The sequence below is a fragment of the Saccopteryx bilineata genome, chromosome 7, assembly GCF_036850765.1.
Source record: "Saccopteryx bilineata isolate mSacBil1 chromosome 7, mSacBil1_pri_phased_curated, whole genome shotgun sequence".
Classification (NCBI taxonomy): domain Eukaryota; kingdom Metazoa; phylum Chordata; class Mammalia; order Chiroptera; family Emballonuridae; genus Saccopteryx; species Saccopteryx bilineata.
The window spans coordinates 19,572,659-19,599,164 of NC_089496.1; the positions used below are offsets into that span (position 1 = coordinate 19,572,659).

The 26,506-nt window shown below is 40.4% G+C and overlaps 1 protein-coding gene across 1 annotated transcript in view; it reads left to right on the forward strand.

The window, feature by feature from the left end:
• Positions 1–2,572: 2,572 nt before the first annotated feature.
• Positions 2,573–26,506, forward strand: part of ZNF804B (zinc finger protein 804B) — a 576,747-nt gene continuing 552,813 nt past the window's right edge. Inside the window, exon 1 of the mRNA XM_066239133.1 lies at positions 2,573–2,939. Coding sequence (XP_066095230.1) covers positions 2,832–2,939 — 108 coding nt within the window. The 5' untranslated portion in view covers positions 2,573–2,831. The remainder of the gene's footprint in view (positions 2,940–26,506) is intronic.

Consider the following 26,506-nt stretch of genomic DNA (forward strand, 5'->3'; position numbering starts at 1 on the left):
GAATATGATGATATCACACTGATAGATATCAATCACAATCTGGTAAGGAAAAGAAGAGAGTTGTTCTTTGTTTGAAAAACTATTCTTAAAATTTGGCTGAGGGTAGCAATTGTGCCAATTTTTTGTCTCAACATTTTAAGATGGATGGCAAAAGATAAAAAGCAAAGCAAAGAACAACCATAACTGCTTTAAAATATGGCAAATTAACAGAATTGGTATCATTCATTTCTAAAGAAGAACGATCTCAACAGATAATTTTAAAGAACTTTGGGGAAATTACTATAGTCTTTGAAACATTATAATACAAGGCAATTGTTTTCTAGGGGAAAACTCAAATGCATTTAAGATAATAGTTAAATGAACATGAATGCCAGGATAGGTAACAAATACTTTGAATTAAAAAATATACTACAATAGGGTGATATTTTGAATTGTATACTTTTAAAGTACCTTAGTCTTTTCATTTTAGAAATGTTTACCTGATTCTTAAAAATAATAATGAATTATTGGGAATTATATTTGCTTAACGAAGAAGGCATAATATCCTTAGAACTGTTATTCATAGGATGTAACATCATTCATTTTTCAAGTCCACTCAAGGATACTTACACTTAGATTCTCCATGCTGTTTGTGTTTCCGTTTGCAACCTTAAGGCTGATGCATGAAGAATGAAATAGTGGTTATAGACTAAGCCACACTATCTCCTTTGTTTATTTTTTGGCAAAGACTTACTCTGAGTTTGAAATTTTACTATTTGCAAATACATTGTTTTCTTTGTAGATCTAATGTCTATACATGAGTAACATTACTTACTCTCAGCTTCATGAAACATTTTTCAGCTCTAAATTTAATAAAGACAACATTGAGACATTATGTCTTAATAGAAAGGACATTTTGGATGTGTTATATATATATCTATTGCCACTACCCCTAATATTTTTAATTTCAAAAGTTCTTACCAATAAGATAGTTACAAAACAAACAATTTCTACAAGATTTACATTGCACTATCTCAGTTTCAGTCATTTTCAATTCAAAGTTTGCAAGGAATCGGTATTCTTTACCTTAAATACAAAGACATTTTATAAACACTTTAAAAACCTTTGGGGGATAAAACTAAAACATTTAAAATAAGGAATATGTCTATGTGTTTTTAAATAAAATACTAAGAGTATAAGCTATTGTAATAATATAAACAAAAAATCAAACCTTTCTCAGGCAGTTAACAATAGTTATTTTAATTGGAATTGATATATTACCTATTTTCTGTTTACCAGTTTGTGTCATTTGTAAGTTGTCCTCAATGTCATCCAGGATGTAAACTGAACATTTTGGGAGACAGAGAGGAAAAAACTGGGGGGAGAACTGAGAGCATCAGCCTTAAGGTTGCAATTCATTCCAGGGCTTAGGGAAGAGGGACAGGAGGCCAGCCTTCATCTCCCCAGCACAGGCCTGCAAGGGGGCGTGCGAGGGACCACAGAGCCATTAGTCAGCCGGGTGGCGGAGAGACGCTCTGCCTTCTGACTCTGAAAGGGCTTCCTTCTCTTTCCAGAGCACCTTTCTGCACACGCCTTTTATTCTTCGTGCAGCTCGCGCCCGGCGGCTTGATTTAGGGTAAATGATAGAATATCCCTTAAAACACATTTCTGAGGGGTGAAGACAGAAATGGGCTATACAGACCCCAAATATCTGTCTCTCTAACATACAGAAAGATTTGTAAGGCGATGTAACTGGATACAGATGTACAACGCACGTACGCAGGGTTCCTTTCTGTTCCTTATATAAGTTTTCCATTTAAAACTTGCTTCGTCCTGCGTCCATTACCCGCCACAGCCGTCTAGTTCGTCTGCCCCGTTGGGAGCTGCACAGCTCTTCCTCACGGCCGGCCGGGAGCTGTTGGCGATACCCGCCCGGCCCGCAGCCGCGCCAGGGAAGTGCTCAGGCTGCGCCCGCAGGGAGAGTCCAGGAACCGGTCCCCTCCCAGCGCCCCTTCCACCGCGGGACTCGCGCGTCCTCCTGGACCCCCGCCTCCAAACACAGCGCCTACTCGGCCCAAGCCTGGGCGCAGCGACCCCTGGGCCGGGCAGCCGGTAGCAGGACATGGAGCGGGGCGCCCCGCAGCCCGGAGAGCCCCCGCCGCGGCCCCGGCCCCGGCCACCTCCTCAGCCCGCCCATCCCGCGCGCCCCAGGCCGGCGCTCCGGGTGGCGGCACTAACGACTCCCGCTCTCCCGTCGCCGCGTCCCCGGCTCCCATCCTCCCGCAGCCCGCCCGTGGCGCCCGCCGCCTCCTCCCGCCACTGCAGCGGTGCGGCGGGTGCAGCGACTTGGCGCTTCCAAGGACTCCGCTCCACGTCCCCGCGCAGCCCGCGGCTGGCGGATCCTCGCGCCGCAGCCCACGGCGCGGCCGCCCACACCCCCGCCAGACGTCGGGGACGCGGGAGCCTCGCGGGTGGGCGGGCGGGGCGCAGGCGGGGGGCGGGGGCGGGGAGGGGAGTTCCCGATTCCCCCGCGGACCCAGGAAGTTGTCCTTAAAACCTATCTCGCCGGCCGGCGGCTGAGCAGCCACTTCGTCAGAGCAGCATGTGGACTGGCTCGCCGGGGCCCCTCAGTGCGCTGCGGCTGCCGCCGTCGTCACAACAGCCGCCAAGGCCGGCAGAAGCCCCGCGCGGGGCGAGGAGCGGGGACGCGCGTCCACAGCGTCCCCTGCCTACTGCTGGCCGCCTCTTCCCCGGAGGTGGCAGGCACCGTAGCTGCTGAGGACGCAGCCCGCATCTCCACGGAGGGTCGCCTGGCGAGAAGTTGAGAACCGGCACCTCCTGCCCGGACCCACATGGCTTGTTACCTGGTCATCAGTTCGAGACACCTCAGCAATGGACACTACCGGGGCATTAAAGGCGTCTTCAGGGGACCCCTCTGCAAGAACGGATCTCCCTCTCCGGTAACCTGCGCGCACACGCTCGCGTTCAGAATCAATATAAACAAAAAGAGATATTGTCCTGGAACACTGAGTGGGTGATGGACAGCTGTCCTACCCGTGGGCATGGGCATATGGTGTCTATTTATACAGTTTATTGACAGGCAGTGAGGGGTGTGTGTTGACATGTGTATTTTCAACACGGTCAGTATCTATAGTGCTATGGATGCAAATATTGACTGAGTCCGGTTAACTGGGGGGCTGTCTGGAGGTGTAGCGCCTGTGGGCTGTGTCAAGTTGTGAGTCTGCTGATTTGGGCAGTGTTGAAAGTTTGAGTGGCACTTCATAACCATGCTTTGTGAAGTCAGCAGTTGGGATTGGTTTAATAATGCTGCTGTTACTTTTTAGGAAAATGAACTTTTTTAAAGATTTTGCATGAAGGTACTAGCCAAAGGAGAGGTGTTGGATGTGGAAACTTGATTAAATCTAATGCTTAACCTTGTAGGTTCTCTAAGGACAGGCAAAGGGCTCTTGTGGAAATATGAATTGGATAATTTGTTGTTATATACAAATGTATTTACATGCAATTTGATTGATTGCTATTTAATTTAGTAAACTATTTAATTTGGTTTACTATTTAATTTATTCAAGTATTTTTTGTGAAATAATTTGGACCAGAATCTATGACTTTAACTTATTATTAATTTATACCTTAGTAATACTATATATAGACTAATATTTTAAAGATTCAGATGTATTTCAAGAAAACATATGTGTCATGATATATTCTGAAAAGTTTTGGATTATTAGTGACTAAATGTCTAAACTTAACAATTTCTCTAGTTTAAAGTAAAAACCAGTATTATAAGTCCTTAAGATATAAAGAAGGAAAAGTTAAGTTTTTTTGTTTATTTTCTGATATTCATGGTTTAATGCTTCATTGGCATGAATTAATCAAAACTGTAATATATTATAAAAATCTTTGATTAATTTCTATATGTGATTTGCATGAGAAATTCAAAATTAGAAAGTTTAAGTACCCAAAGATATCACTAGGACTCCTAATTATGATCAAGTATTGCCTCGTATGCTTCTCTGTACTATAAAAAGTGGGTCGTTGCAATCATCTCTCCCCTCACAATTGGTAAATGATACTGAATCAGGAGTGTTAGATGGGATATACTGTTTGCATTGGCATTTACAATTAAATTCATAGGATTAGAAGAGTCTGAGGATTTTAGTTGAATAAAGCCTACAGTCAACTCGAGCAGCTGGTAGGAATCCTTCCTATTTTAAAAGATTCTCAGGATGGAGTTTCCATAGTTTCAGCAAACCACCTTAATGTTTAACAACCCACAGTGCCAGGATCTTCCTTATAGCAAACTTAATTCCTTCAATTTCTTCTTTTTTCAAGCTTATTTTTTTTTTTAACCTATAATGTTCCACCTTTCTGGTAGGTATTATTTTTCAACCTTTAATAATCTCTGTGGCTGTCTTCCAAAACCCTCTCTTTGGTTGTGGAAATCTGAATTGTATATTGTATTGTAGTATAAACGCCTTAATAATTCACAAAGTAAATGAGAATCACTTCATAGTTTCTACATTGTTTAGTTCCGTTTAACTTGGTTAGAATATGAGGTTAATTTTCCAAAATCTAAAGGGTTTGTAGAAGAAATTTCTGTCACATCTTCAAGAAGTGTCCTTTCTCCCCCACGATGGTCATTCATCTGCCAGGAGTCTGACCCATAGGGACTGGACAGGTGACTATGGATATGAGAAGACAGCCATAGTCCTTATGGCTCTTCTGGCTGATTAGTCACTGGCTCACACAGGATCCTATTCTTATTAGTTTTGGGCTGTTTTTTTACTAAAATAGTAATTTGTTTACTTTTCTTTGAGCACAATACTATGACTCGTGGGATTATTCTCTCCAATATTTAACACATTTGAGTTAAATTATGTTTGCATCATTTAAAAAGATCTAAATCAGTGTGCATATGTACTTTCTAAACCTGGTTTACTTGATCTTCATTTACATTTTGCTGTGGAATTTGAATGACTTTTTCAAGGTTTGAATAGTTTTTTACATGAGCTGGGTAGTATATGAAAAATTGATGTTCATTCATTCTGTCATGGGAAGTTGTTAAACAAGTTAGAATTACTCTCATTAAATAACAGTCTTTCTCCCTGAAAGAAATTGGTCACTACCTTCTGTACCCTAGACCTTAGGGCATTTAAGTAATAGTTTCCTGGTATAGATGAGTTTATGTTTGCCTTTTTTTTTTTTTTTTTTGTATTTTTCTGAAGCTGGAAATGGGGAGAGACAGACAGATTCCCGCATGCGCTCCACCGGGATCCAGCCGGCACACCCACCAGGGGCGATGCTCTGCCCACCAGGGGGCGATGCTCTGCCCATCCGGGGCGTCGCTCTGTTGCGACCAGAGCCACTCCAGCGCCTGGGGCAGAGGCCAAGGAGCCATCCCCAGTGCCCGGGCCATCTTTGCTCCAATGGAGCCTTGGCTGCAGGAGGGGAAGAGAGAGACAGAGAGGAAGGAGAGGGGGAGGGATGGAGAAGCAGGTGGACGCTTCTCCTGTGTGCCCTGGCCGGGAATTGAACCCTGGACTTCTGCACGCCAGGCCGACACTCTACCACTGAGCCAACCGGCCAGGGCCTATGTTTGCCTTTTTTAGTAATGAGTTATGAAGCACAAAACTCTCTGGTTAGACGTCATTTCTTTTTATAATTAGCAATATACATCCAGTAAACTTTCAGGTTAACATACACTTACTGATTTTTTTTCATCAGCATAAATATTAAACTCACAGATCCATAAATATATTTATTTATTTTTTAAACGCATAGCTATCTTAGAGTACTCTTTTTTCCTTCAAATTTAGTGCTCAGAATAGTTTCAAATTGACTTCTACATTAATGGCATTATTATTTTCACTCATTGAGAGTCAGTTAATACGGGACTGTGGGTTGGGATATCATTAGTTGATTTAATTCACTTCCACTAAATTCTATAATACTGCACCTTTAGTTCTTACTCTTTTATTCTAAGAGTAAGATATATAAATCCATATTTTTAATAGAGCTATTTAAAAGTAGCACATAATACAGTTGAATGAGACTATTTTGTAACTTTGTTATAGAAAGAAGAAGAGCTACAATTCCTTTTTGATGTAATTAGAGTTTCTTCCTTGGAGTTCTGATATAAAAACAGCTAATATGAAGTTAACATTTCAATGTCTTGTAGATATAACTCTTCAGTTATATATTTAAAAGAATTGTATATTTTTTCATGTACAAATCACATGTTTATTAAATCTGAACACATGACATTAAACTGACTGCAACCCTGGCTGGTTGGCTCAGCGGTGTAGTGTGGCCTGGCGTGTGAAAGTCCTAGGTTCAATTTCCGGTCAGGGCACACAGGAGAAGCGACCATCTGGTTCTCCACTCTTCCCTCTTCTTTCTCTTTCTCTCTTTTTTTCTTACCCTTCTGCAGCCATGGCTCAGTTTGAGCAAGTTAGCCTTGGGAGCTGAGGATGGCTCTGTGGCCTCCCCTCAGGCACTAAAAAAGCTCAGTTACTAAGCAGCAGAGTAGTGGCTCCAGAAGGGCAGAACATCACCTAGTAGTAGTGGGCTTGCTGGGTGGATGCTGGTTGGGTGCGTGTGGGAGTCTGTCTTTGCCTCCCCACTTCTTACTTAATAAAAAAAATTAAAAAATAAACTGCAAAAAAGAATGATTATATTTATATATGTATATAAATATAATACATATATATGTATGAAATACATATATATTCATATACATATATTTCAAAAGATTTCATTTAGAAAACAGTGAATCATTATGTGGAATTCTTGTAATCAATACTTAATTGAATATTTGATAAATAAATATAAAGCCTTTTACCCCCAAACAATTTTCGCAGATCAGCAAACTGAAAATCTTAGAATGAAATTCAGCTTCTATCTTCAAAGTGAAAACATGCAAATGTCTTATCTTTTGCATCTCTCTTCTTTTTAGAAACTTGGTATGAGAAAATAGCATACTGCCTTACATACTAATTAGAATGTGAATAATTGATTTGAGATAGTTATGTTATTTTAATTCTAGGGATAAAGAAAAAAATGACAGCAAGTATTGCATAGTGTTCAATGGTAAAAATCTCTAATTTTAGAAAATAAATTTGCATCCTCCCACATTTTAGGATATTTCCACCGTTCCCTATCAGATCTCTAAAATAATATGACCGAATGATGACTTTAAAAATCACTGAGATACAAACACACACACACACACACACACACAAACACAGTTATTCACATTGTTATCAGTGCTCAAGCATAAAAAGCTAACCTGTAAACTTTTTTACATCAAATATGTTGATGGTAAAACTTTGTTACAATAATTAAAATATTCATTAAGAAAACAGTTTCTAGGTGAAATCATTTCTTTGTGAACTTCTAAGTTCTTCTATCACCATGTTTGAATTCAACAAAGTAACATCCTGTATATAGTAACAAAAATGTATTTGAATAGATTCTTATTTAATGTAATACAAAATACTCAAATTTAGATTCAAATGTAGTTATAGTTTACTTAATCTGTGTGTGGTTAATAGTAGGCCATTATTCAGGATCTCTCTTGATTGAATATTAATAATAGTCATATTTGTATATTTTATCTGAGTTACATGTTAAGCTTATTACCACTCTTTTGAAGCTTAGAGTAATACTTCTTACAGAGTGCTTATTCCTGAAAGCACCATACAGGAATAAATGTTTCTTGAAATGCCTATTGTCTTCCTCTGAAATAGGGGACATGAAAGAAATTCTTGGGATTTTATCTGAGGAACAGATTAGAGTCCTTGGATTTTTGTTGTTTTTATTTTGTTTTGTTTAGTGAAGGAGGTGACAGCCTGACTAGGTGGTGGCACAGTGGATAGAGTGTCGACCTGGGATGCTGAGGACCCAAGTTCGAAACCCTGAGGTTGCCAGCTTGAGCAGGGGCTCATCTGGCTTGAGTGCAAGCTCACCAGCTTGAACCCAAAGGCTGCTGGCTTGAAGTCCAAGGTTGTTGGCTTGAGCAAGGGGTCACTGGCTTGCCTGGAACCCCCCGGGCAAGGCATGTATGAGAACAATCAATGAACAACAAAAGTGCCACAATTATAAGTTGATGCTTCTCATCTCTTTCCCTTCTTGTCTGTCCCTCTCCTCTCTCTCTCTCTAAAAAAGAAAAGAAAGGAAATGACATACAAACAAGCCACTTGATTTTGTTTTAATTTTATTTATTTATTTTTCAAGTATACAATTTTATAGTACATTGCTTGTATTATGTATTGCATTGTGTGCTCACCACTCCAGTCAAGTCTCCGGCTATCACCATTTATCCCCCTCTGCCCTCCTCTAACTTTCACAAGCAAGCATTGTAAATGGGCTAAAACATTTCCATGAAGCTCCCTTTAAAAAATTACAAATGCATATGTATAAATGAAAGACATTCTAGAGAAGATTATCTTGAGCTTGCATCTTTCAGAGAACTCCTTAAATGAAGAAATGAGCAGTTACAACTTTGTTCTTTTTTCTAATGTCTATGCTCTTCAATTGTATGTATTTTTATTATGTACATGTTAAATGCACCCAAAATGCTCTCAAACTGATGCACTATTCATGTGCCAAAAATAATCACAAAGTTATGCTCTCCCATAGAGAAGTCACCTGCCTCCTGTTCTTGAATTTATGAATGTATAATACTGCCTTTCTCATGGAAACTTTTAGATATTTTCAATAAAGAAGACTCAGTTACAATTCTTATAATACATGGGTTTTTTTAACGTCAAATATTGTATTAAGCAACCTCCTTTCTTCTCATTGCCTTTTCAACCCTCTTGTCTTTTCCCCAGCTGATTTCAGGAACTTGTAGTTGGTGTTCATGCTTTCAAAATGTGTGAACTTTCTAGGACCTAAAATTATTTTTATCTGACTTCAGAAAGTTTATATGATAAGAAGAATCAAAATGAGTATTTTGAGTATATTGTGACTTTATCAGATTATACATTTATTTCATAATAAAATTTGACATATCAAATCCCTTGACTTGTTTATTTTAGACTTATAATTAAGATAAACTCTTTTTTAGGTTTCTACCTGTAATATGGGAACAAAATAAAAATAAAACCGATTTGCATCATGTGTAGGCTAAATGGGGATTGTATTTAACATAGAACTTAATTATTTATAGTTAATTAAAAAAACTCGGTGTCAGTTTTAACTGTGAAATCTTTGTTTTATAATACATAGGCACTAAGATACATATTTTTCATGTGAAGTATTAACAGAGCTTGAAATGTCAATAGGTTCATAGGTTGAAGGGTGAATTGAGCACACGAAGAGTAATATATATAAATATTTCAAATAACTTTATGAAGTACATTTCAGTGTGATTTTGTAAATCAGATTTACTTAGTAAATAAGGTCTGGAAAGAGATATTAAATATTTCATATATTTTCATGAAAAATTATAGTTATGATGACAATAGAATATACCAATCACAGAGTTTCAGAGTCTCTCTTGCATTGAAGTACTTATTGGACTAGTAAAGAAATTCTGGGAAGATGAATACATCAAAACTTAGACTGTATTCTTAGTTGTCACTAACACATTGCTTTCTTATTGAAGATAAAAAATGCCAAAGACCATTACATATTGTTTAAAACAGGAAAGGACATTTAATGATACTCACTTACGATCTTACTTTTCCTACAGAGACCCTGATAACATACATTGAACTAAACTCTTCTCTTATTCATATTTCATACCTAAAATGTACACATACACTTCTGAAAAATTGCTAATGTACTTTTTCTTTAAAGATAGCATCGGCCTGGCATGCAGGAGTCCCAGGTTCGATTCCAGGCCAGGGCACACAGGAGAAGCACCCATCTGCTTCTCCACCACTCCCCCTCTCCTTCCTCTCTGTCTCTCTCTTCCCCTCCTGCATCCAAGGCTCCACTGGAGCAAAGATGGCCCGGGCACTGAGGATGGCTCTGTGCCCTCTGCCTCAGGTGCTAGGATGGCTCTGGATGCCCAGATGGCAGAGCATCGCCCCCTGGTGGGCATGCTGGGTGGATCCCGGTTGGGCGCATGCGGGAGTCTGTCTGACTGCCTCTCCGTTTCCAGCTTCAGAAAAATGAAAAAAAAAAAAAAGATAAAGAGAGCTGTATAGCTACCTATTTTTTTTCTCTGGCTGGCCGGAGACAAAGCAGTGGCCTACCAAAGTGTTGAAGGTAGATGTCGGCCTTCAAAGCAGCGTCACGTTCCTACCCCACTCGTTTCCTATTCCAAGTTTAGCTTTTATTTTAATGTGAGTTTCCATGGGTCTCATTCTCTTAAATTTATATTTTATTTTATTAATGTACAAAGTGTCTTTCAGATTGGCTTAGGTCTGTGTGTGAAAGCAAGACAGGCTATACATAAATAATAAAATATAGAATATTCTAATGTAGGAGTAGCACTTTGGATTTTGGACAGGACAACTTTGAGGATGGTTCATGTAGAGCATTCATTTTGTTCACTTGTAGCAAGTTCAATTAGGGCTGCCAATTTTTTCATTCTGACAATTGGCAAATTCCTTCTGGCAACTTTTATTTCGCTTTTGTGTGGGTGTAGAGGCAGAGTGTATTTTATTTTAAAATAAATACTGCCAGTTTGTTTTTTTTCTAAACAATCTTTTCCCTCCCTCTTATTGTTCTGGCCATTGATTCTTATTATTTTCATTAGCATGAGTATCAATTTTTTTCTATATCTATTTTGGTTTATGCATAATTGTTGGCATATACTTTTAAATCCAGATGTACAAACCCTTGCAAATGGTGAGAACCACTCTATTCTGCCTGCTCCCGACCCAAGCATACAAGTTCCTTCTCTGTTTACCATTCACATGTAGCTTTCATATTTAGGTCAGAATGTAAAGCTTCCTTTATATCTCCATTCAGAACCTGTCCCTCAGTGTTGTTCCCCTGCTCTCCTTACCACAGCTATCACTCCATACTTCACTTGTCCAATCTCCCTCCCTAGCAACAAATACAGTCGGCAGCCCCCCATCCCACTCAACATGTTCTGTCCAAACTCCATTTTGCTGTATTTATATTTTCCACTATCTTCTTGGCAAGCAAAATAAACATGGGACTCCTTTTTCAATGATGGAGTGGATAGAGACTCCACTTGAGTTTGACCTTCCCTATTGATTTGCTTCATCTGATTATGAAGTCAGCAGACATGGAAGTGGCCATATTAATTGCATACACATTATCTGAAAATGCTCAAAGCCCTTGGATGATATCCAAGAGTCTTACTATCTGGCCTCTACCTCCATCTTCTGTGTCAACTCCCTTTGTTCTTCCAAATGATGCTGTGCTCCAGCCATACTGAATTACTGAGATTTCTTGATTACAGTGGGTGTTTGTAGACCTTTCTACCATTATACGTACTATTTCCTCTGTCACAGATTTTCTTTTTGCCTTCATTTGTTGGGCCATGCTTATAGACTTCTGAAAGAGCATACACTGTGTTCCCTGTAATAAGCCAGGTGCTTGTCTTGCAGGCTGCTGTCACATCCATTGCCTGCTTTGGTTATCACTGAACCATATGTATTTATTGGTCTCCATATGATGTGAGATTTGGGGGCTCACATCTGCTGTTACCCTTATATCTCCAAATCTGAGCATAGCTTCTGCTTTATTATCAATTTTAATAATAAAAAAGACTTAATAAAAATTTAATTGATGTAAGCATTTATTTTTTAACCCTACTAGTAACTTTATGAAGAAAACTTTTTCTTAGGGAAAATTTTCCCAAATTAGTCAGAATCTTCCAGAACGCAAACTGTTCCACTGTTGGATAAAACGGTCTCTGTTTTCATGGTGATACTTCCCACTTTAATATCTACCAAGGTCACTCGGTCAGTTGCTTCAAGCATAATTTAATACTTCTCGTTAACCCAAATTACAGAGTTCTTTATTCCATGTAACTATTTCAGAACATCTTTTGTAAAGGCCACAAGAGACTAAAGGTAGGTTATGTATAAATGGATGCAGTTCGTACATGAATTAGGTAAGCCATATTTTTCATTGGCTCATTTAGTAGTTTCTGAGAAATGATTGCAAGTCAGGAACCTGATCATTCCCTTTCTATTTAGTAGTATGTATTGTAGTAAGGAGGAAAAATAGTGGTATGTAAACCTTTTCTTTCATTTTTCCTTCCCTCTCTTTTTCTTCATCTCCATCTCTAGCTCTCTCTTTCAAATGGTGGGCAGTAATTCCCTGATCAGTGGTTACTATTGCCTGAACTTACCAGTTGGACACTTTCCCACAGCGTCTTGTTAGCACTTGTCTTTCTTTGGATCAGTCAGGATATGACCAATGTTCACAGAGGCATTTAGAATTCTTGTAGACAAGTATTTTTTAGCTAAAATATCCAACCATATAGGGTAGACATACAGAGGATAATTAATAATCTCTTGGAGTGAAGAGAATCAGGTTTATGGTGTGGTCAGTTTTTTAATGCAAATAAACACATTTATAGTTAACAGATATTTGATTTCTTTGCTTTACTTATAGGACATAAATTTTGGAAAGGCCCTTGGCAATCTTTTTAGCCTCCTACTGTATACTTCTTATTATATCCATGATAAAGTAAAGATATCCATGTTTTAATTCTTACAACCTATGAATGTTTCATTTACATGACAAAGGACACTTTGTAGATGTGAGAAAATTAAGGAGATTGTAAAGATAATCTTGGGTTTTGCATGTGGGCCCAGTGTAATCATGAGGGTCCTTATAAGAGTGAATCAGGCCTGTCGGAGTCAGAGCTTTAAAGATGTTGTGGTGCTGGTTTTGACGATGAAGGAAGGAGCCATGAGCCAAGGAATACAGGTGACTTCTTGAAGCAGGAAAAGGCAAGTAAATGGTTTCTCCGTAGATCCTCCAGAAAAATCACAGCCTAACTAACACCTTGATTTTAGTCCAGAAAAGCTTCCGACTGAAGGAATATAAGATATTAGTAAGAAATTTATATTCTTTTAAGTCAGTACATTTGTGATTATTTGTGAGAGCAGCCATAGGAAACAAATACAACCACTCTTAGCATGGATGAACGTTTCCAGTGGTGGGTGGGCTCCTTTGCTTACCAAAATGACTGATGCTCTTGTGAGAATAACGTTATTCATACTGAGTCCCCTTCTGTCTTTACCCAAATGTCTGCCTCCTTCTTCCATTTACTCACTGGTTCTTAATGTGCTCTTTGGAAGCAAGAGGGTAGATCTGCCCACTCTTTAATGTGACATTTCCTACAACTATTCAGAGACAGCTGGGAATTTTTTTTTTTTTATTGCTAAGTCCTGTAAAGGACTGAAAATTATGTGAGAACTAACTAATCTTCTTCCATGTACAACATTTTCTTATATATTAATTGAACTTAATGCAACTCAAAATGCTTTATTATACTTTTTTTAATAATACAAGTTTTGAAGTATAACATATTGATGATTCTTATATTCTTGAAAGGTGGTAAACTAAGTAAAGCATCATTATTTATTTAGTAAAATACTACCCACAATTTCAAGTAGTATCTACTTTTTCCAGATATTTCCTTTTTGTAATATATATACATAATCTATACAAAAGATAAACTTAAGAACACAAAAACCATATCATTTCAAAGGCACATCTTAAGGTTACTATTCTCAGTTTGTGTAGTCTTTAATTTAGACATCAGTAAGTTTCCTAGGGGAATGAATGTTAGTTTTTTTTTTTTTTTCATTTTTTTTCTGAAGCTGGAAAAGGGGAGAGACAGACAGACTCCCGCATGCGCCTGACCGGGGTCCACCTGGCATGCCCACCATGGGGCGACGCTCTGCCCACCAGGGGGCGATGCTCTGCCCATCCTGGGCATCGCCATGTTGCGACCAGAGCCACTCTAGCGCATGAGGCAGAGGCCACAGAGCCATCCACAGAGCCATCCCCAGCGCCCGGGCCATCTTTGCTCCAATGGAGCCTTGGCTGCGGGAGGGGAAGAGAGAGACAGAGAGGAAGGCGCGGCGGAGGGGTGGAGAAGCAAATGGGCGCTTCTCCTGTGTGCCCTGGCCGGGAATCGAACCCGGGTCCTCCGCACGCTAGGCCGACGCTCTACCGCTGAGCCAACCGGCCAGGGCCTGAATATTAGTTTTAAAAAAGTGATGGGATCTGTTGAAAAAATTATTATAATTTCATGAAATCCCCAACATTGCCTATGCTTGACATAATGATATTAAAATGGAAAGTTATTTTTGAACTTCTGTATTGAAGAATAACATAATAAATATATAAATTGTCACAAATCATAAGTATACAGCTTTTTTTTTTAATTCAGTGAGAGGAGGGGAGACAGAGACAGACTCCCACATGCACCCTGACCAGGGTCCACCTGGCAAACCAACCCAGGGGGCAGTGTTCTACCCATCTGGGGCATTGCTCTGTTCTCAGCAACTGAGCTCTTCTTAGTGCCTGTGGCAGAGGTCATGGAGCCATCCTCAGTGCCTGGGGCCAACTTGCTCCAATAGAGCCATGGCTGCAGGAGGAGAAGAGAGAGGGAGAGAGAAGTGAGAAGAGGAAGGGTGGAGAAGCAGATGAGCACTTCTCCAGTGTGCCCTGACTGGGAATTGAACCCAGATATCCACACACGAGGCCAAAGCTCTACCACTGAACCAACCAGCCAGAGCAAGTGTACAGCTTTTTAATGCTACAGATGTCAATACAGAACATTCTAACTCCCCAGAAGACCCGGGTGTACCCTTTACAAGCCCCATTCTCTCCAAATGCAGACTGTTCTAACAAGACTATAATTGACATCATTTTTTAAATGGTATTAAAAGGAATTTTAGTAAAGAACACATATATGTACAGCTCAACTGACAGCAAACCATTGGATAAAGGCCCTTCTTTTTGGTGTGAAATTGATAATTAGACTTTACTCTTCTACCTCACTTTGACTAGAGCTAACTTACTAATGATTTGAAATGAATAAAAGAAAACCTATTAGGTAAGAATAAATTGATTTATGCTAATAAAACACATGGATTATATCCATCGTAACATCTATAAAGTATTTCATTATTTTTTTCCTTAATACTATATATGATAAAATTCAAAGAGCTGACCACCATGTAAATTTAGAAATCTGTCGCAGGTGGTTAAAAATGTCTCTTTTGAGTTTTCATTATTTGAAAGAAGCTGTGAATTATGCATTTAGTGGCAAGATAACAATAAATAATTAAAGGATAGAAACTTCTAGCTAGGAATTCTCATAAGATGAAATATATGTGCAAATGATATGAAAACTTTATTACAAATGTTATAATTTCACACAGATGCATGAGAATAAAATATAAGTTTGTGTCATTAGGCAAACAGGATTATTGTCAAGAAGATTATAGATAAAACCCAAACAGTACATATATTAATCCTAATTGAAATGAATTTAAATGTATTTAAAGAACTAATTACGTATTTCATTAAAATTCAATGCCCATTTCCTGATATCTATTTTCTATTCAGTATGAGTTGAAGAGTTCTGTATGATTCTGCTGGAAGAATATGGTGATGTCACTTAGGGGGCTCAGGAGCACCTTAGTGGATAAACTAAAGGAAGCTCAAAAATGTTCTCCCATACTGAGTGCTCAAGGAGGAGAGGAGGTTCGTTTTAAATAGAGTCACTGGAAACTAGCCAGTGTGTGGAACAGAAATCTGGATATAGAAGGCTAATCTGGGAGAATTTAAGATTTTTAGAATTAAAAACAGAAAAATATTTCAATTGGAAAGTCAAAGGTATTTATTCATTCAATCATTCATTCCATCATATATTTAACAAGTATAGTTAAATGTCTACTACTATATGCTAGTTACTTGCTGGCCATGTAGCAAAACTGAAAGATAAATCACATTGTGGGAAGAGAGGCATATTTCCCATGAACCAAATAATTTGAGTAGTACTATGTACAAGCTTTGGTAAGTGAACAAATTTACCAAAAGAAAAACATAGCAGCCCTGGCCAGTTGGCTCAGTGGTAGAGCATCGGCCTGGCGTGCAGGAGTCCCAGGTTCGATTCCCAGCCAGGGCACACAGGAGAAGCGCCCATCTGCTTCTCCACCCCTCCCCCTCTCCTTCCTCTCTGTCTCTCTCTTCCCCTCCTGCAGCCAAGGCTCCATTGGAACAGAGTTGGCCTGGGCACTGGGGATGGCTCCATGGCCTCTGCCTCAGGCGCTAGAATGGCTCTGGTTCCAACAGAGCAACGCCCCAGATGGACAGAGCATCGCCCCCTGGTGGGCATGCTGGGTGGATCCCGGTCAGGTGCATGTGGGAGTCTGTCTGACTGCCCCCCCCCATTTCCGGCTTCAGAAAAATACAAAAAAAAAAAAAAGAAAAAAGAAAAGAAAAGGAAAACATAGCAAGAATAGCTGAGATAGTTATCCCTGAGTATGTGCTTCAGTTGGCCATGGCAGTGCTCACTCGGGTCAAGTTTAAAATTAATTTAGACCTAGACAATTTTGGGTTTTTGTTTATATACTTTTCAATTTTGTTCTTTGAGTTTTGTTTCCTTTTGGAATTTTAAATAAATTTTATTTTTAAATTTGAAACTTCCGTCACCTGCCTGAGACCAAGGGACTGATAACAGTTGAAGTTGGGGTTCCTGTAATCCTGCTGATGTCCTTGTGAGATGCAGTCTAAGGGATCAGCCCAGAAATATGATCCACTAAGGGATTAAGGGATGTTGTAGGCATAGAACATAGAAGAAAGTATACTAGCACTAGACTGGGCTTCATGTGGTGTGAGAGCCTGAGAGCCCCCTTTTTCTGGGGGAGCTGTATGTGGAGGAGGCTTGTTTAGCCACTACCCATAGGGAAGGCCCCATCTCTATTCCAGGGGAATATTCCCGTCTTAGTGACTGATGCCAGATGTTTTAGATGCTGCTCATTGTAAATATATGTTGAGGAACCTCTCTTTATCCTGCTAGTTATTGTTGACTTAAGAAACATACGAAACTGTAAAGAATTTTTAAAAGAATTATCTGGCCCTGGCCAGTCGGCTCAGTAGTAGTGTGTCGGCCCAGCTTGTGGAAGTTCTGGGTTCAATTCCTGGTCAGGACACACAGGAGAAGCAACTATCTGCTTCTCTACCCCACCCCCCTCTCCTGCAGCCATGGCTCAATTAGTTCAAGCAGAGTTGGCCTCACACACTAAGGATTGCTCCATGGCCTCACCTCAGAAGCTGAAATAGCTTGGTTGCCAAGCAACAGAGCAATGGGCCCAGATGGGCAGAACATCGTCCCCTAGGGGACTTGCCTGGTGGATCCCAGTCGAGGTGCATGTGGGAGTCTGTCTCTCTGCCTCCCTGCCTCTCAATAATAAAAAATAAAAATTAAAAAATTAAGAAAATAACTTATCTGAGAGCTGGCTGGATAGTTTCATTGGTTTGCAAGTCGACTGGAAGTACAGAGGTTGCCAGCACATACAGGAACAGATTGATGTTCCTGCCTTCCTCACTCTCTCCCTTCCACTCTCTCTCTAAAATCGATAAATAAAATTAAAAATAATTATTTGAGCCCAACTGATGACAATTGCCAGGAAGCAATCATTATCTCAACTACTTTGGAAAATGACATTTTTCAGTTTCTTTTATGCATTTGAAATTAAGGAGAGAACGTAAGAAGATTATGTGAAGACGGGAGAGAGCAAGGCAGGGACTGGGTTACAGCCTAGTTAAGGTGATGTCCTTTGAGGGTGGTTAAGCTTATTTCACAGGTGTGTGAACCTAGATGCACAGAAACAGTGACTAGGACTTGTTTAAGGTAAAGATAAACCTTTTATTGAAGAAGTTATATGCCTAGGATGTGACTACCCACCATGACCTGCCCAGTTAGAAATTTGTGATCAGCTCACCCTGTGAGGTTACTTTCTGTAGCCTCCCCCCCTTTTCATCCACACTGTTTATTTACTCTTCAGTGTAAGGAATCTAGGAACGATAAATTCCCTTAACCTAATATCTCAGGTGTCAGTTGCCTGAAGGAAAAGGAGGGAGACCACTGAAGAGAATAGGAAAGCACCAGATGGGAGCACGGAAGAGGAGTTTTCATTCAGGGCTCTGCTCCGGAAAGACTTCAGGTCCCCTTTGAGACTGGAGACCATATTGGGATCCCCTAAAAGAAAGAGAATTTAAACGTCCCTGGCCAGAAGAGCTATGTGCTACCCCCGGGTCCCAGGAGAAATAATGGCCTCAAGGCAGTTATGGCTCTGCCTGAAAGCTGGCGGAGTTCAGATCCTAAATTTTCACAAACCGTTTCGGGGGCACTTTTGAGATGCTGGGTACTGTACGCAGAGCTGGTGACAGGAAGGTAAACACAGTAGACATGGTTTCTGTCCCAGTAGAGACTACAGACAGGGAAGGGAAATAGGCGATAATTAGGTTTTTATTTCATAATGCATTATTTATAAATGTATAGGTTCTTGTGAAGAAAAGGTCTCTGATGTTAGAGCGGGATATCACAGAGTGGTCTCAGAATAAATTATGGATAATATGAGACATGGAGAATGAGTAGGAGGTGTCCTGGTGCAGAGGGCTGCCCGGCCTGGAATGGGGCTGTGAGTTGAGGGGTGAGGGGGTGCAAGATAAGGCAGGACTGTCAGGTTCGGGCCAACCAGGTAGGATCCTGCGGCCATGTAACAAGGAAGGAAGGAAAGCATCATTTCAGTTGGAAATATGGCTTTCAATCATCTTACTACAGAACTTAGGCACTGTGTAGTTCTCACATGAGAATTTCTAATGACTTCCTGTGGGTTGTGGCAATTGAGATAGGTAGCCATGGCCTTTTTTTATTTTTGTCATTGTCATTGTTACAAACAAATCAGCAACAATTTATAAGCAAGAAAATAAGAGTACCAAATTTAAATCATCATTAATCTTAGTTTGTTGTGTCATAAGTTTATTGTAAATAGGCCCTTTCTTTCAAGGTGAGAAGAACTGAGGATTAGCTTTAAAAATCAATACGCACAGGAATGAGAGTAGCATTTAAAGTTCACCCAAAGTATTTCTCTTTGCTGCTTTGGGGTAATCTGGGTGGTCTGGCCAAATGAGGGGTTTCTTTTTCTCTCTCTGTTTCACAGAGACAGAGAGAGTCAGAGAGAGGGATAGACAAGGACAGATAGACAGGAATAGAGAGATGAGAAGCATCAATCATCAGTTTTTCGTTGCAACGCCTTAGTTGTTCATTGACTGCTTTCTAATATGTGCCTTGACCGGGGGGCTACAGCAGACCAAGTAACCCCTTGCTCGAGCCAGCGACCTTGGGTCCAAGCTGGTGAGCCTTGCTCAAATCAAATGAGCCTGCACTCAAGCTGGCGACCTTGGCATCCCAGTCAGATGCTGTATCCACTGCGCCACTGCCCGGTCAGGCTAAATGAGGATTTTCCTGCTTAAGGGTATAAAACATTTCTATCAAAAGATAAAGGAGCCTGACTGGGCGGTGGCGCAGTGGATAGAGCGTCAGACTGGGATGTGGAGGACCCAGGTTCGAAATCCCTAGGTTGCCAGCTTGAGCGCGGGCTCATCTGGTTTGAGCAAAGCTCACCAGCTTGGACCCAAGGTCCTTGGCTCAAGCAAGGGGTTACTTGGTCTGCCGTAGTCCCAAGGTCAAGGCACATATGAGAAAGCAATCAATAAACTAAGGTGTTGCAACGAAAAACTGATGATTGATGCTTCTCATCTCTCTCTGTTCCTGTCTGTCTGTCCCTATCTATCCCTCTCTCTGACTCTCTCTCTCTGTCACTGTAAAAAAAAAAAAAAAAAAAGACAAAGGAAAAAAATGGAGATTTAAAAGAATGCTTTGAAGCAATTATAAAAACACATTGTCTTTGTTAGGAAATTTGAGCAAAGATATGAAAAACCATTCACATATTAACATTGAAAATTTAAGGTAATAATCATTTCTCTAGCTGGGGTACCTCTCATCTCTGAAATGTATGCATGGCCACTACCAGATGAGCTCCTTCCAGGATTGCTTGGTGAAAAAGGTTCCATGTTTTATATTTATTTAAAATTTTAAAATAAAAACTGTGATGTGTGGAGGGTATATGTATTTTGCCTTATTTTATGCATTAACCCCTCTCCATCTCTGACTAGCTGGGTGACCGTTTCACCACAGTAAGCCTCTGTTTGTTTGAAAGGGATGTGACTTGCCTTATAGGCCACTGTAAGAAGGGAGTGACCTAATGAATATTAAGCGCTCAGCAAAGTGTCTGGTGCATAGTAAGTGCACAATGAAAGGCAGTCAATGGTTATTGCTCCTGCATTTGGCTTGTTCTGTCAAAAACAGGTCTCCTTGACCCTTCACAATGTTCCGAGCACTGATTGAGAACTTAACACTTTTATATCAAATTGTTTAAACTGTTGCTCTTTGGAATGGCCCTATAAAATTGCTCTTAAACTGCAGCTGTGTTTTCTTCGGAGGAGATGGGTAGGCATGGAGGTCAGTTAGCTTCCTGTTGAACACACGATTGCAAATAGCAGCCCCGCCTTTTCATAGCTTATGGAATGAGAGTGCTCGGTGTGCCCTTCTCTCCTGATAGAGCTATAATTCAAGACGATGATACATTTAAAGTGGCTTTTCTATTGTTCATGTTTTTGTAAAAGCAAATTCACAGTTGAGTTTTCAAGATCTTGCTGCCATGAAGGAGGCCTTTTCTTCCTCTCTTCTCTAGGGATAGACACTTAAATAATTAAAACTGCTGCCTCTTTGCTGATATGCATGAAATCTGATTACTATATTTAAATATCTTTCAGTGCCTTTGGAAATTTTAATGAACCTATCATTTGTTTTTCCCTCCATCACTTACCCTCCCCAATAAAAAGCAAACAAAAAACTTCTATGACAGTAAAATATTTGAAAGGAGAAAAATGTGTGACTGGAAGTTGTCATATTATATGTATGTTCACATCACTAGCAGCAAATTCTCTCTCTCTCTCTCTCTCTTTTTTTTTTTTTTTTTTACAGAGACAGATAGATAGATAGAGACAGACAGACAAGAACAGAGAGATGAGAAGCATCAATCATCAGTTTTTCCTTGCGACACTTTAGTTGTTCATTGATTGCTTTCTCATATGTGCCTTGACCGCGGGCCTTCAGCAGACGGAGTAACCCCTTGCTCGAGCCAGCGACCTTGGGTCCAAGTTGGTGAGCTTTTTTTTTTTTTTTGCTCAAGCCAGATGAGCCTGCGCTCAAGCTTTCAAGCTGGCTACCTCGGAGTCTCAAACCTGGGTCCTCCACATCTCAGTTCGATGCTCTATCCACTGTGCCACTGCCTGGTCAGGCACCAGCAGCAAATTTAAAGTCCATGTGTAGATCCAAGCTTTTGTCCATGTACATTGTGCTCTTAGCACATATAGAAGAAGTACTCCATCAGTGTCTATCAGTGACCACTTCACGTTGCGAAAATCATTTGTAACAGTGTCTAGTCATGGTAACAGAAAACCATTCTTAGTTTTTCAGAGGGGTTCAGTGCAAGGACTTTTTTTTTTTTTTTTTTTACACAAATGTGTTGACAAGCCTGCAGGGGAGAGAAGAAGAGAAGGAACCATTACCCAGTTACCCAGAGATCAGAAACCACGGGAAGTCACTACAACTGAGCACAGGTGGATTGGTATTACCTGAACCGTAATGCTTTATTTGGTGGCCCTGTGGCTGCTGCTGCAACCACCTCCTGGGAGTTTCGCAGGCATTTCAGAGCTTGCAGTCTTGCTGTCTCGCTGCTGCTACTTCACCTGAGAGGTGGATACCTTCGACCGCTGGCTGCTGCCATTGCAGAGGCCAGCAGTTGCCTGATACTGCTCCCATCATGACCCCAGTCCACGAGTGCTAATGTGCCAAGGCAGCTGGGGCCAGAGTACAAGACAGGAAATCATGGCATCTTTTCTCTACTTAACTTCCACTCTCCCACCAGTGCTCTCCATTGGCATGCTGAAGCCAACAGCAGCTGGCAAGCAGCTGGAGTGGGTACAGCTCACTGGCTTCCAGACCCGGAGGAGTGTAGGAATGGTGAGAACAGAACTAACTGCCAACTGAGAAATACCCAGGACTGTGTTTACATAGCTCACTGTAGGCCTGTGCCATTAACTAAGGAAGGAAATTATACTGCTCACAAAAATTAGGGGATATTTCAAAATGAATATGAAGCGATACTCCAGTACTTTCAGCCTTGTGTATAGTGCATTTTCACCAATGAAATAAAGGTTGGTTTTGCATCTCATTTGCATAATTGAACAACTTCCTTTGACTTATCATTTGCTTTTCTGATGTTCTTGTTTAATTAAAAAAATCAAATGCTTTTTCTTATCACTTCATATTCAGTTTGAAATATCTCCTAATTTTTGTGAACAGTATAATCTGAAGGATGAGCACAAATATATATGTTCTACACTAACCTTGTATTTTAGTTTTCCATTGCTACTGTAACAAATTATCACAGTCTTTTTTTTTTTTTTTTTTTTTTTTAGCACACTAGAACACATTTTAGAGAGATAGAGAAAGAAGGACAGACAGGCAAGCAGGTAGGAAGAGATGAGAAGTGTCCATTCTTCGTTGCAGCATCTTAGTTGTTTATTGATTGCTTTCTCATACGTGCCTTGTCCAGGGTCTCCAGCCAAGCCAGTGACCCCTTGCTCAAGCTAGCGACCTTGGGCTAAAACCAGCAACCTTAGTCTTCAAGCTGACAACCTTTGGGCTCAAACCAGCGACCATGGGGTCATGTCTGTGATCCCATGCTCAAGCCAGCGACCCCATGTTCAAGCTAGTGAGCCTGTGCTCAAGCAGGATAAGCCTGCGCTCAAATGGGTGACTTCAGAGTTTTGAACCTGGGTTCTCTGTGTCCCAGGTGAATGCTTTATCCCTTGTGCCACCACCTGGCACAAACTTAGTGTCTTGAAACAGTATAACTTGATTATATTTTAGTTCTGTAGGTCAGAAATCATACAGAAACCTCACTGGGCTAAAATCAAGGCATAGAAATGGCTTCCGTCCTTTCTGGGGACCTTAAGGCAGGAACCATTTCCTTGCCTGTTTCAGCTTCTAGAATCTTCCTGCATTCCTTGGCTCATGGTTACTCACCTCCATTTTCACAGCCAGCATGTCTGCCATCTCTTTCATTGCCTGTAGCTAGAAAAACTTTTGTGTGATTAATTTGGGCTGACCTAGATAGTCTAGGAGCCTCTCCTCTCAAGATCCTTAGTTTGAATCACATCTGCAAATTCCCTTTGGCCTGTAAGAAATCACTCAAAGGTTCTGAAAGTCCAATCATGGGCATCCGGGCATCCATGGGGCCATGGGCCATTATTCTGTTTACCACACCTCAGAATTTTGCATTCATACACATCTGTAGCTGTTAATTGGTTATTATCTCCCATCTCAAATGTAGAGTCCCTAAAACTAAAGTAATATTCCACAAGTGTGTTTTTCCCTGGGTAGTCACATCTTCTTTATCCCACAGTCTAGGCTTAAAGATTGAGAGGGATTTTTTTTTTCCTTTACTGGCTCATCAGATTGGTAAATTTTCTGATTTTAATTTATAAATAATTATCCAGTCTACCCCTGTTCTGAGTGCTAAGGATTGAAAGCATTTCCCGTTGTCTTGAAAGCAAAATGCTTTTTTATTAACTGTCTGGCATTGTGCTGGCTGATGTGAATAAGGTCCCCATGGTGCCTTTCCAAGTGAAATTTACAGTCTAGAATGGAAAACACACTTTAAACAAGTAAGTCTCTATAAAACATGTCCTAGTAGAGGATATTTCTGATTTTCCAATCATGGTTCATTTTTTTAAAAATCGGGCTTACCAATGTCACTGGCGTGAGCCCAAGGTCGCTGGCTTGAGCAAGGAGTCACTCACTCTGCTGTAACCTATAAGAAAGCAATCATTGAACAACTAAGGAGCTGCAATGAAGAATTGATGTTTCTGATCTCTCTCCCTTCCTGTCTGTCTGTCCTTATCTGTATCTCTGACTCTTTCTGTATCTCTGTCAAAAAAAAAAAAAAAAAAAAGAATTGGGCTTAAAAATTTATGAACATTCTAGAGAAAGACCATCAAGTTGGCTGATTTAAATGCAATCAACAGGAAGTACTTTTTGAGTACGTGTCACCTTTTCATGATCCTGAACTAGACAGGTGGAAAATAAGACTGTAAGTTGTCAAATATGGCAACTTAGCTACTTACAGTAAAATCACACTGGAAAGGCCCTTAAAGCTTATCTTCATTAGGGGTTAAATGTAGTTAAACTGCAGATTAGAGACCCCACTCTAGACTGAATAGAACCAGCATGCCTGGTGTGGGGCCTGGGATGTGCATTAAAAACTAGCAGTGCATTGGTTTGCTGTACGCATTGATATTATGAAGTTATTGAACCCATGTCAACTCACCAGTACTCCTTGAGGCTGAGGGAGATTTGGACTTGCTCATGCTCTGTCCTCTCCTTTCTCCTCTGGGAACTCCTGTGGATATCCTTCATGACACATGACACTTCCCTGGTGTTCTAAACACCTCCCAATGCCCAGGTCACAGTCATACAGCAGGTAAGAAGTGCTCTTCCACACTATACCCAAACAAACCTTTCACACATCAATGATTTTAATTCTTAAAACAATATTCTTTTAGATGTAGGTGCTATTATCTTCCATTTTGAAGATGAGGTGAAGTTCCACAAGTTACAAGCAACTACCTGGCAGAGAGCTGGGCTTGGCTCTCAGACCTTCAGATTCCAAAGACTCGGTGTGAAACCACTTTACTGAAAGTGGATTACTCTCACTCTGCCCTGCCATGGCAGCTTCCACATTTCTTTATTGCATTTTATTGTTGTTTCACATGTCTATATATCTTCCTTTGAGTTTCCTAGCAAAAGCATCTCGGGTTTCTTTATCCAGGTAAATGTTAGCACCTGGGCGCTGCAGGGTCTGGCCTCAGTTGGCACTCAGTAGACCGTCCCCTAGCTCATTCTTCCAGTCATGTATTCAATCTTTGTTGATTTCAGTGGGTCAGAATGAAAATGTTAAGTTAAAGTAAATATCAGATTTGGGTGCCTACACATATAGCAAAGTTAAAACAATAAAACTTTGGCAGTCTATTCATATGTCTAGCAGTCAAGGTATAGTTATAATTCATGTTTGGACTTTAATAAGAAACTGAAGGTAAGAACTCCTGTTATTGGCACTACACAAAACTATAGAAACTTTCCAAGAATCCAGTGACGCTAAAAATGCATGACAATTTAAAAGTGAGGCAAATACTTCAAAATTTTTATCTTCTATGAATTGCAAATAACATAATTTTTTTTTTTTTGTATTTTTCTGAAGCTGGAAACGGGGAGAGACAGTCAGACAGACTCCCGCATGCACCCGACCGGGATCCACTCGGCACGCCCACCAGGGGCGACGCTCTGCCCACCAGGGGGCGATGCTCTGCCCCTCCGGGGCATCGCTCTGCCGTGACCAGAGCCACTCTAGCGCCTGGGGCAGAGGCCAAGGAGCCATCCGCAGCGCCCGGGCCATCTTTGCTCCAATGGAGCCTTGGCTGCGGGAGGGGAAGAGAGAGACAGAGAGGAAGGCGTGGCGGAGGGGTGGAGAAGCAAATGGGGGCTTCTCCTGTGTGCCCTGGCCGGGAATTGAACCCGGGACTTCTGCACACCAGGCCAACGCTCTACCACTGAGCCAAACGGCCAGGGCCGCAAATAACATAATTTTAAAAAAGATTTTTACTTATTGATTTTAGAAAAAGGAGAGAGAGAGAGAAAGGGGGGTGGGGAGTGGGAAGCATCAACTCAAAGTAGTTGCTTCTTGTACGTGCGTTGACTCAGCAAGTCCAGGGTTTTGACTAGCAACCTCATCATTCCAGGTCAATGCGTTATCCACTGTGTCACCACAGGCCAGACTACATTATAACTTTCAAGGTGAAAACCCCAAATTATCTTTCTTCATAAGGGGAAATACAAATGTATATTTTACATCTCTTATTATGTACTTTTCACATTTTTTCATATACTAATTCTTTACACAGGTATGAATATTAAAAATAAATTCTGTATAGCAGATGACAGAAAGTGTCGTATATATATACTTTATTCCTTGAGGGACATATGATTAAACAACCAGTTCCTTTTTAGAAGCGTATAATAGAAAAAAAACCCGAGAATACCAACATAAGTCTATTCTTATCTTATTAGAATTTGAGTTCTTTGAAATAATAGTAAAAAAAAATCCCTTCATAAGTATATTAAGCCATTTAATAAAATGGTGGGGTGATTTTCTATTCACATTTTTACTGAAGAATATAAGAAGGCTATTTACAACACAGATTAAGAAAAGTGAATTAACTGATTAAGGGTCGAGTTTTCTGAGTTGGCACAAAGTAGAGCTCAGATTCTTCGAGAGGATATTAAGAGAAGCAGCAAAAAGCCTTGAAGGAATTATTCTGTGCTTTCCCTGCTAGGAGAATTTGTAGACCATCTGTA